Here is a 12658-nt window from a genome sequence, read left to right on the forward strand (position 1 = left end):
CTCACTTATATTTTTTTATTAAAGTGAATACTACTCAGATAAAATTTATGGCCTGTCTAGATGATAGGGTCGTATATATCTAGAATAGGAAAAACGAGAGGAAAGGTCACTTTATTTCATTATGATTTCTCAAGTTCATCTCACCTCTGTAGAACCAAGAATGAAAAATCATCATTCCCTAAAGTAAAAACCTAACCTAACTGAAAAAGGTCATTATATCTCTGTGTAAAGGGAGCATGGCATACTTAATTTTGGGCATTTTCCTATCCATTCAACTACCTACATACATTTTGTAAATATCTGTACATGCATGTTTTAGGCACATAGATAGCTAATCCAAAGCAAAACGGTAATACTTATCACATTTCCTCTACAGCAGTGGTATAGACTGACTAAACAATTAACAAGATTCTGAAATGAGAGATATGCTGACATGATATTGGCTATAAAATGACTTAAAATGCATAGATGAAATTTAAATTTATTGCTTAAAATGTCAAAATATTATAGGTACTCATCTCAAATACAAAATATTTAATTTCTTAGGTACACATTTGTTTTTTAACTGATATATAAATAATTTGTAATGTTTTATTATATACTTGCTTTTCATTCATGGAGCAAATCTATATTTACCTCATTTGTAACTTTTGTATCCCTATCTTAAATTCTGATGGAGGATTAAGAAAGAAAACATGTTATTAAAGAATTCCAAAAATCATTGCTACTATTGGTCATTTGCCTGAATACAGGCAAAGTGAATAATGTACTTTTTAAAAAAATGCCTAGAGCAGTTAAATGTCATTAGAAACCAGTGGGCTTGTCTTTCTAGGCCTCAGAGCGGGATTTGAGGATACCCAAAAAAAGGGAGGAAATTCAAACAAGCAAGCAAATAGCAAAATTCCAATCTGAGACAAAGGGTAATGACATCTTCACAAAGTAATGTAAATCCCATGTTTTTGCAAAAACATGAGTCCATTAAAATTTATGTATATAGTCTTAATCATAAATGAATGTACAGCTCTTAAGCCATAGATTAACTTAATTTCATGTCATCAAAAATATGATTTGCTTAATAGTAGTTGCCTGGTTCAAAGTGTCTTTTTACTACATATATAAGGAATATATTTCTTCTTATCAATCTTCTCTGTTATTAATAAAAACATTAATTTGTGGCTCTCTATTTAATTGAACACACAACTCTGATATCCCAATATTTAAATGTATCTGAAACAAAATTAAGTCTAATTGTACTGTCCCTGCCAGGTATGCTGAAAGAGATTACAGTGTTAAGAAAAGGACCATTTTATAGCAAGGGATAATATTTTCATAACAACTATTAAAACTTGAGTCATTCTCAATACTTATCTAAACAATGCAATGCATTATGGTCAAGTGGCTAATATTTCTAATACAAAATAATTATATTATCCATGATGGAGACAGTGTGGGAGTCATCTTTGAAGATGGCATCTAATGATTCTTATCTCCTGATACTTATGTTCCTGTGTGGCTCCTCTACATTGATTAGGATCACCCTGTGTAATCAATCAAGTATTGCAGAAATGACAGAGCATGGCATCTGAGACTTGGTCACAAAAGATACCTTCAGCTTCTACCTCGCTTTTTCTTGGATCACTAGTTTTGGGGCAAGTCAACTGCCATATCACGTTGACAGTCCAGCAGTCCTATGAAGACGTCCACATAGGGTTTAACTGAGACGCTGTCAATAACTAGTACTAACCTGCCAGGCATGTTGGAAGTGAGCTATCTTGGAAGCAGTTCTTCCAGCCCTCCTCAGGCTTCAGATGCTGATCAGAGATCTGGAGTCATAAATGTACAGCTTAGCTGACCCTGATTTCCTGACCCAAAAAACTGATTGAAATAATAAACGATCACTATTTTAAGCTGTTAAATTTTGGGTTAACTTGTTACTTGTTCAATAGATAACTAACAATGCCAATATATACAGGGAAAAAGGACATGGACTAAGAGGTTGACAAATCTAAAATGTATCTTGATGGCAACTTAAAGTTGGCAGACTCCAAAGGACCATATCTTAGTTTTGCCTTCAGTAAATTGAAAATAATAAATTGTACCTCACAGAGATTTGAGGACTAAAAAAGTTAAAAGTGTTTAAAGGGCCTGGAAAAATGATTTGTCTTCAGTAAGTATTTGCTTTTTTTTTAATGTTCTTTAAATTGTGCTAAATTTGACAAGATTTTCTTTTAAAGGTTATCAAGTGGATTATTTCCAGTACATAGAAATGGATTCCATAGAATGCAGAATGCTATGCAGAGAAAAGACTAGGGGTGGTCAGGTACTGTCTCTGTTTTTTTTTTGTGTGTGTGTGTGTGCTTATTTGTTTATATTTATTTTATTGACAATCTGACTTTGAACATTTAAGACAGGTGACTTTTTATAAATATCCCCTTAAGTAGAAATAAAAACAGTGTGTACATTATTTCTGAATATAGTTGTAAGCCCCAAGTATAAAAGATCTCTAGGAAATGAAACTTCTCCAGATGTTGTGGAAACTCCCCTTGACTCTGACAGGGTCTCTGACAGGGTCTCTGACAGCTTCGTGCTCTAGTCAGACACCTGGAGGTCAAGAAAACAACTCAGAAACATGCTCTATCTGTTGCTTCTCTGTGTGCCTACTTTGACTCCACTATTTTTGTGTCTTTGACTAAATAAATGGGGAAATTATAGCTGGGTGTTTTTATGTGTCATATTTCCTTTGGCTAATTCATAATTGATTTGCAATGCCTTTACATTTGGCCTTTAATGTTGACATTTCAATTGATTTTTGGTAGACTCTGAGGGGCCATGAGTTAAACTAAGTGCCATAGTGTAGGGGTTAAACTCATGGACTCTGCACAAAGAACTGCAAGACTTTTTGGGTTCAAATCCAAGCTCTGTCACTAACTTTATCAACCTGTGCAAATTACTCTGAAAACACTCTGTTCTTTTATCTCTCCCAAACAAGTAGAAGAAAATGATGATATCTATCTTACAGGTTCATTATAAAAATAAGCTGGTTAATATTTATTAATAATTTGGAACACTGCTTGTCAAATAGCAGTTGCTTGTGAGTTTTTCATTTTGATGAGGTAAATATTTGAATGGCCTGGGCTTTGAAACTACCATGTAGATCCAATTAGTGAGTGTAACAACAACTGCTCAGCAACAAGCATATTTCTTTCTCCTATTTCCTGCATATATTTAAGTGTGCTTTACTATAATATTGAGAGGAATTTGTATATTCTAATTATGTTTGAGAATTTGAATATTTCCTCAACTCCAATCCCAACAAAGATAAATGTATACTTTTCTCTGAAATGAAAATAAGTTTGCTATTTACATATGCATTTTATTTCATAGCTCTTAGACTTTCTCTAGATGTACAAGTGTGTTGGGGAGTGACACTGATTGGGGAATATTAATCTATCTTTGATAGGAGTGGTTTTAAATTTCTTTGAAAATCCAATAATAGCTATAGTCCATCTCCTCAGTAGGAAAAAAAAGTCACTGAAGTTATGACTATGAGCATCAATTGGCATTTTGCTATAATTGCTATAGGCCAAAAAAATGGACTAGGGATTATTACAGCCATTTTTTAAAGGTTCTGTATTTAGGAAAGGGAGAGAAAGAGAAAACAAGAGAGAGAGAACAAAAAATACCCCCAAAACAAATGAACAATCAAAAAATTCAGGACATCACCTCACAAAATATTGGAAGTAAAGTGGACTTTAACGAATGAGCTCTCATTTGCACTACTGGGAATAATTGTTTGTTAGCTTTTAAGAAAAATGACACAAGATCAAAAATGACTTTAGTTTGTCATTATTTAAAATGTTTTTATTTTTTTATTTTTAGTTAATTAATTATTTTTTTGTGGAAATTCAGGGGTGGGGCCAAGGGTGTGGGGGGACTGCAAGGATGTCCCATGAAAGGGAGGTTTCTGAACAGGTGGAATTAAGGTTCTATGCATCCACCCCATATCTACCAGAAAAGTATTACTTTCATACTGTAGCTATTACTTTTTGAGCTTCTAAACAAGATTGCATTTGAATAAAGGAGTTCATAACTTTCAAAGTATTGAGAACCACTTTTCTAGATGATTGTCCATAAAGATAATCACAAATTGAAGTTATCTCACCCTGGCAGGTTTCTCAGTGGTTAGAGCATCCACCTGCAAACCCAGTGGTCTAGGGTTTGATTCCTGGTCATGGGCACATACCTCGGTTGCAGGTTCCTCAGCCCCGGTAGGGAGTGCATGTGGGAGGCAACTGATCGATGTGGCTCTCTCACGTTGATATTTCTCTCTATTTCTCTCTCCCCTCCTCCTCCCACCCTTCCACTCTCTTTAGAAATCAATGAAAAAATATCCTCTGGTGAGGATTAAAAAAAAAAAAGAAGAAACAAATATGCTAAAGAAAAAAACAAAAACAAACAAACAAAAAAACAAACTGAAGACACCTCAACTGGGTAACCAGCTGGATCTGAGAAGGTTGTATTAGGGGATACATAATCTTATAGGGTGCAACAAGGGTGACCTAGAGAGGTTTGTCTTATTCTTTTTTTTATATATTTTATTGTTTTTTTACAGAGAGGAAGGGAGAGAGATAGAGAGTTAGAAACATCGATGAGAGAGAAACATCGATCAGCTGCCTCCTGCACATCTCCCACTGGGGATGTGCCCGCAACCCAGGTACATGCCCTTGACCCGAATCAAACCTGGGACCTTTCAGTCAGCAGGCCGACGCTCTATCCACTGAGCCAAACCGGTTTTGGCGAGGTTTGTCTTATTCTAAGTAAATAAAAACATGGGGGCTTCCATGAAGCCACAGAAAGGTAGATTTAAAATTAGTAAAAGCATTAATTACTTAGTTAAAAGAATTAAAAAGGGAATATCCCAAATGGTAGAAGAGATTCTATGCAAAATAGCTGCAAATTTTTTTTTTTTTAAGTAGAGCTACAGTCATGGTTGAACCTATCATTTGCTTGAATACATCCCTCCCTGGTTTTAAAGTGAAATATATATATATATATAGCTACTACCCTTCCCTCTACATCCCATCTTCCAGTTAATCCACAGCGGCCCCGCTCTTCTTTGATAGCTAAGACCAGCTAAAGAGGTTTGAATGTTTGAATGAGCTGACTGGTTGAAAATAAAGAGAAAGTAGTGGAGTCCTGACTTCTCTTGTTCAAATGTTCTTGCCAAGGCCTTCTGAGGTTTCTCAAGGGGACAATGGTACAGAGCTGAAGTTAGAGGAGCCTTAAAATCACATTGGATAGTCCTTTAACCATGTACTTTATTTCCTCTACAGCCCCTTTAGTGACAGAATATCTAAAACACAGTGAGCTATAAAACAAAGTGTTAGAATGTCTTGAGGGAGAGCAAGGCAGGTGAGAGTGTTGAGTCTTATCAAGGAAGCTGGGCAGAGACAGAGGCTCCCATGGCTTTTGGAGTGCTCTCATGGAGTCTATGCCCAAGTCCTTTAAGTGCTGGTTTACTTCCCAATTAAATGTGGTTGCCAGCAAGAGCAATGGTGTGCTGGTTCAGAAGGGAGAAGCACAAATAAAAGAATCAGTGATGAGGGATTTGCAGGCATTTCTCAGATCATATAAACCAAAGTGGACATTTCTTCAGGATGCTATTAGCTACTCTTCTTTCCCACATGGGACCCTTCAGTTTGCTTGCCTGCGAGGAGGCTGTTGAGAATCATTCAAGCCAGTTAAAGAAATTGTTTAAAGTAAGTATCTGAAACAGAAACACATTAGCTCAAAGTGCTTGGAACACAGTAACAATCACAAAGTCCTTACTTCTTTTCTCCTTTGTACCATTCGAAGGCTGGAGGCGGCACACCTGCACCTTCGCATCTTATCAATCCACTGCGTCCAGGGGCCACGGTACCGGATTTAATTTCCTGGATGGTAGGAGCAACTGAAAAAAGAAACACACACAAATAAACCGGTGGGTAAGTAAAAATCATCTTCAGCAGAAACATAACACACATATATTTCCATTCCTTCTATATTCAAAGCAATCTTACGCCTGATAGGCCAATGCATCACACTTTCAGGGTGTTATGCTTCTAATACAAGACTTTCAGCTTCATTTTTCAAGTTGGACAATAGACGAATGTTCCCAGAGAGTGTAGAGTAAATGCAATACATTTTGGCCTTGCTTCCTATTGGAAAACAGCATTGGTGAGGGACACACTTCATCTACACTCCAGTCAAACTATACTCCAATAATAGCTCTCAGATATTGAGCGATCGCTCGAAGCCAGGCACTGGACTAGGTGATTTTTGTTCATGATTTCTTCACAGCAATACCCTAAGCTAGATGGCATCATCCTTTTTTACAAATATAAAAATTGAAACTCAGAGAGGGTAAATAATTTGTCTAAGGTCACACAAGAATTTGAACTTGAAGCCAGGCATGTTGACTCAGAACCTAAGCTCTTTCAGTATTCTATGCTTTTCCCTGTCTGCTCCCCATGTATTAGCTCTTTAGCGATTTTTTAAAATGTGGTTTCTTCTACCTGGAATGTTGTTCTTCCTCATTTCCACAGATTCAAGTGCTAATTTAGGTGTCACCATCTTCAAACTCTTCCCTATTGCTCTGGCTACAAACAGTTTTCCCATCTCTAAGTAGTGTTTATAAATTTCCCATCCCAAACTATTTCTAACTTGCATTGCATTTATTTATCAGTAGCTCAGGATTCCTTGTTAGTTTCCTGAAGGCAGGGTAAGTATGTGATCAATTTGAATATTCATATATTAGAGCACAATGCTTGGCACAAAATGATGCTTGAAAAGGTTTTCGGTAGAATAGTCATTCCTTTATTTATTAAACAGTTATTGAGCCATCAAAAACTGTCAGGTATTTTCCAAGGCACAAAGCAGTTAAACTTCCTGACAGGATGAAGCTTGTACTCTAGGGGGATGGAGAAACAGAGTATAAGCAGTAAGTATCATAAATAATTAATTTAAATGAAATGTTAGAATCTGATAAAATATGTGGTAAAACATACAGCAAAGTAAGAGACATTAGAGCAAAGAATGGATTGGAATTTTATGTAGGGTAATTTGATTAGGATTCATTGAGAAGGTAAGATTTAAGCAACACACATAGTCTTCCAGGAAGAGGGAGCAGCTTGCAATAAAGGTCTGAGGCTCCAGCAAGCTGATTTGTTTGAAAAAAATATCAAGGGGATCTGTGTGGCTGAAGCAAAGAGACAGAGAGAGAGCAGAAGATGGAATGTGATGGGTAATTTCGTGCTATCTAGACTGGGTTCAGATATTTGCTAAAAATTACTTCTTGGTGTGTCCATGAAATATTAGCATTTGAATCAGTGGACTCAGTAAAGCATATTACCCTCTCCAATGTGTGCTGCCTCATATAATCCACTGAGGGACTAAAGAGAAAAAAAGGCACAGGAAGAACTCATCTCTTCTCTGCCTAACTGCTGAGCTAAGACAGCCTCTGAGTAGTTATTAAACCATTGGCTTCTCTGGGTTTCAGACTTTCAGACCAAGACTGAACTATACCACTGGTTTTTCTGGGTCTCCAACTTTTAGACAGCATATTGTGGAACTTCTGACTGTATAATCACTTAGTCAATCCCTTATAATATATATTATATATATTATATATATTATATATATTAAATATATTATATATATTATATATATTATATATATTATATATATGTAAACACATATACATACATATATACATAGGTGTTTGTATATACAGTTGACCTTGAACAACACAGGTTTGAACTGCATGGGTCTACGTATATGCAGATTTTTTCCAATAAATTCATCAGAACATTTTTTTGGAGATTTTCTTAGTACTCTGAAGTAAACATACCAATTACACTAGGCTAGCATAAGGCAATCATATTGCTGCTTCTTTATTACCAATGCATGAATGCCTATATATAAATACCAATTTCTTTTTTACATTATCTTTTCATTTCTGATGTCTACGAAGCTCTTTATTTCACCTTCAATGTTAAATGATAGCCTTTCTGGGTAATCTTAGTTGTAGCTCCTTGCTTTTCTTTACTTTGAATATTTCATGTCAATTACTTCTGGCCTGAAATGCTTCTGTTGGGAAATCAGCTGGCAGGCTCATGAGAGCTGCCTTGCAGGTAACTGTCTTCCTTTTAATGCACTTAAGATTCTCTTTAACTTTAACCTTTTCCATTTTAATTATAATGCTTCTTAGTATGGGCCTCTTTGGGTTCATCTTGATGGGGACTCTGCTTCCTGGACTTGTGAGTCTTTTTTCTTCACCAGGTTAGGAAAGTTTTTAGCCATTATTTCTTCATACAGATCATCCCTCTTCTTCTGGTACCTCTGGTACCAGAGGTACCTTCTGGTACCTCTAGGATGTGGATGTTGCTATGCTTGATGGTGTCCCAGAGGTCCCTTAGACTTTCATTTTTTAACATTCTTTTATGTTGTTGGTCTGTTTGGGTGTTTTCTGTTATCTTGTCCTCTAAATTGCTGACTTGATTCTCTGCTTCTTCTAACTTGCTGTTGATTCTTTCTAGTGTAGTCTTTATTTTAGATACCGTGTTCTTCATTTATAACTGTTTCTTTTTTATTGTTTCTATGTCCCTTTATATTTTTTCTATCTTCTTGTTTAAATACTCACCGAGAATTTCCATTGTTTCCCTAAGGTCTTTGAGCATCCTTATAGCCATTGTTTTTTATTCTGTATCTGGTGTCTTGGTTGCTTCCATTCCATTTAGTTCTTTTTTATGGGGATTTCTCCTCTACTTTTATTTGGGGCATATTTTTGATTCCCAATTTTGTCTGACTTGTGTTTATTATTGTGTATTAGGCAGGTCTGTGATGACGCCCAAACTTGTTATGGTGGTTTTATGTTGTAGGTGTCCTGTGGGGCTCACTGGCTCGGTCATCCAGACCACCTGAGCTCGGAGCTCCAGGAATGTCTCTTGTGTGGTTTATGTGCACCCAGCCTGTCATCGCTGAGTCCTAAATGATATGGGTGGGTTTACCCCTCAGGCTGACTGACTGTAAGGATAAACCTTGATCATAGTGGAGGAGCTGTCACGTGGGGGCTGTGCCCTGAAGGGACGTTGTTTTAGCCGCATCTGGTGCCTGCCAAGATCTCCCTTCGGGTGTGCCATTTTTGTGGTTAGTTGGGTCAGGCTCTGATCTTCTCTAAGGCTCCCCACTCATTGTGTTGGTTCTGAATCCACTTGGATGGGGTTCCAGTGCAGGTTTATATTGGTGCTTCCGGTAATCAGCCTAGAAATACCTGCCTGGAACTACCACACAATTCACTGTTTGTGGCTGCATCTATTGGGTCAGAGTTTGCATAGGAGAGGCCAAGCTATATACAAGGGTCAGCTTCCTTCAACTCTGAGCTAAGGGTAGATCAGTAAAAGTTCCAAGGCACTCTGAGCTCTACTTCATCCTATTGGACACACCCTATGCATTAGCTCTCTAGTGATTTTTTTAATGTGATTTTTTTCTACCTGAAATGCTGTTCCTCATTCCCACACCCTGAGGTTGCCTGGTCTTTCTCTAGAACTTTCCATAGAAAGACTTCACAGTGGGCCCAAGCTGGCTTCAAGCCACAGACCCTTACACAAGGCCCAAGCTCCAGAGGGCAGAATATCCGAGGGTCAAGAGAATGGGGCTAGTGGGTCTCTGCTCGCGGGCAGTGTGGAATGATGGAAGAGCAGACAGGACCTTGAGAGTCATTTTAAAGACTTAACTTTTCCTCTGAGTGAAATGGTGAACCTCTACAGAGGAAGGACATAATGTGACATTTGTTTTAAAGGTTACCACTCTGGCTGTTGTGTTGAGAAAAGACCAGTGAGGTCAGGATGAAATCTGAAAACTAATAGAAAGCTATTGCTGTAAGCAAGGCAAAGTTAGGTTGACAGCTCTAACTGGGGTCGTAGTATTAGAGGTAATGAAAAGTGATTGGCTATAGTCTATTGTAAAGTTGGAGCCAATATGATTTCTTGACATATGTGAAACAAAGAGAGGAATCACTTTGGAAGGTTAGAATACTGAGAAGGAGAAGACAGTGTAAGTAGAAGAGATTGAAAGGAAACATTGGCATTGTAAGCACGTGTCCTTTTTTAAATAGAATTTTAAGAGCAGTTTTAAGTTCACACACAATTGAGCAGAAGGTACAGAGATTACCCATATATTCCTTGTCCTAACACATGCATAGCTTCTCCATTATCTATACCCCCTACCAGAGTGGTACATTTATTGCAATTGACAAACCTACATTGACACATCATTGTAACCTAAAAGTCCACTGCCTTAAAATTTTTCTGTACTCTATTTATCTCTACCACCCCTGAAAATCATTGATCTTCTTACTGAATCCAGAGTTTTACCTTTTCCAGAATGTTATGTAGTTTAAATCTTATAAGATGTAGCCTTTTCAGTTTGGCTTCTTTAACTTACTAATATGCATTTAAAGTTTCTCCATGTCTTTTTCATGGCTTGGTAGCTTATTTCTTTTTAGCATTGGATAATATTGCATTGTCTGATGTACCACTTTATCCATTTACCTACTGAATAACTTCTTTGTTTCTTATAAGTATTGGTAATTATAAATGCAGCTATGCACATCTGTGTGAAAGTTTTTGTGTGGACATATGTTTTCAAGTCCTTTGGGTAAATACCAAGTCCTTTGGCTCATATGGTAAAAATATCTTTAGTTTTCTAAAAAAAAGCAACTGTCAAACTGTCTTTCTAAGAGGTTGTACAATTATGAATTACTACCAGCAATGTATGAAAGTTCCTATTGCTCCAATTCTTACCATCATTTGTAGTTGTCAAATTTTAGTTATTCTAATAGGTGTGTAGTGGTATCTCATTTCTTAAATTTGCATTTCACTGATGCCATATAATGTGGAGTGACTTTCCACATGTTTATTTGCCAACTGTATATCTTCTTTGGTGAGGTGTTTAGTAAGGTCTTTGGGCCATTTTTTAAATTGGGTTGTTTATATTCCTATTGTTGAGTTTTAAGTGTTCTTTGTATATTTTAGATAACAGTCTTTTATCATATATGCCTTTTATGATATATTCTCCCAGTCTGTGGCTTGTCTTTTAATTTTATTGATAGCACTTTACACAGAGTGAAATTTCTAATTTTAATAAAATCTAGCTTATCAATCATTTCTTTCATGGATCATGCCTCTTGGTGTTATATCTAAAAAGTCATCATCACCAATCCCAAGGTCATCTAGATTTTCTCCTATGTTATCTTCTAGAAGTTTTATATGAATGTCTTTTTTTCATATTTTCTTTTCCACCAATATTTAAAACAGAATACATTTTAAATAGCATTATGAGAAAAAGTTCAACATAATAAGAACCTTGAGGATGAAAATACTAATTCATTCAGATGAATGACTTGAGTAAATGTGCACTTTGGATATATTTTAGGTTTCTTTAGAAAGCAATAAAAAAGTACAGAGTTTAATGATTTTTCAAAATGTGGTGAATATGAAAACTGTAAACACTCCTAAAACAGAACAGTGCCTTTTCTTTAAAAAATGCCCTTGCAACTCCATCATTTTCTGTTAAGGATGATACTTCACTTTGAAATTATAGACCTCTACATGTCTGTGGTATTTTTATTCTTAATAGTAAAAGTTTAACTTATAATTCTGAAAAAAAATAAAATAAATATTTTTATTGAAGTGCTTGGCAATAATGCTAAAAAAAAATAATGAACATATTTACCCAGAAAGTCTCACCCATAAGAAAATGTGAGATAATATACATACACACATTTTTATATATGTATATATGTAAATACATACTACATATACAGTGTCCCAAAAATGTATATACACTTTAACAGCTGATAGCTCAAATTTTAAAATTAATTCTATTTTAAATAAACACCACCTTTATAATTTATGCAAAGTGTCTATATACATTTTTGAGGGATACTCTCTCTCTCTCTCTCTCTCTCTCTCTCTCTCTATATATATATATATATATATATATATATATATATATATATATATATGCCTAAATACAAACACACAAACACTCAATCATATCAGGAATCATTTTAATAATGGTTTCTGTGTTAAGCAAAGATCCATGTTCCCCTATAAAAGGAAATAAAATATACAAAAGACATCTATAAATAAAAACCCACCTATTAGTCTATTATTATGACACTGTTTTGCTTGTGAAAAGTATAGATCAGATTGTATTTCCACTCTTGTCCTCACAAACTGCCATCTCTCTTTTCCCCTGTCAGGCTAAGGGACCATAATCTTTTATGATATTCAGTTGTTATTGAAGATGAAATAACCATATGCATTAGGAGACCCATCACAAGCTTCTATTGATAACCTGGTTAGATCAATTAGTCTCTTGTTTGTCAAGGGGGCTGTGACTCACTACAAACTAAACCATGAAATCTGGAACACTGCCTGAAAACCCAGGTGTAATGAACTGAAATAAAAATCTAATTTGTCATTAGAATGCTTTTATGCAGTACAGTGTGCATATGGCTCAGCACTAGGTGTTTCACCACACAAGTCAAAGGAACATGATGCTCTTGTCTAAGCGTTCATGGGCTGCTGTGATGAACACCAAAAATGTCATATGG

General features: G+C 35.9%; 1 protein-coding gene across 1 annotated transcript in view; it reads right to left on the reverse strand.

Annotated features, from left to right (window-relative positions):
* NEGR1 (neuronal growth regulator 1) overlaps positions 1-12658 on the reverse strand; it is an 885164-nt gene that overhangs the window by 201029 nt on the left and 671477 nt on the right. Inside the window, exon 5 of the mRNA XM_036351917.1 lies at positions 5830-5950. Coding sequence (XP_036207810.1) covers positions 5830-5950 — 121 coding nt within the window. The remainder of the gene's footprint in view (positions 1-5829; positions 5951-12658) is intronic.

The sequence above is a fragment of the Myotis myotis genome, unplaced genomic scaffold (genome assembly GCF_014108235.1).
Source record: "Myotis myotis isolate mMyoMyo1 unplaced genomic scaffold, mMyoMyo1.p scaffold_m19_p_2, whole genome shotgun sequence".
NCBI classification, from domain to species: domain Eukaryota; kingdom Metazoa; phylum Chordata; class Mammalia; order Chiroptera; family Vespertilionidae; genus Myotis; species Myotis myotis.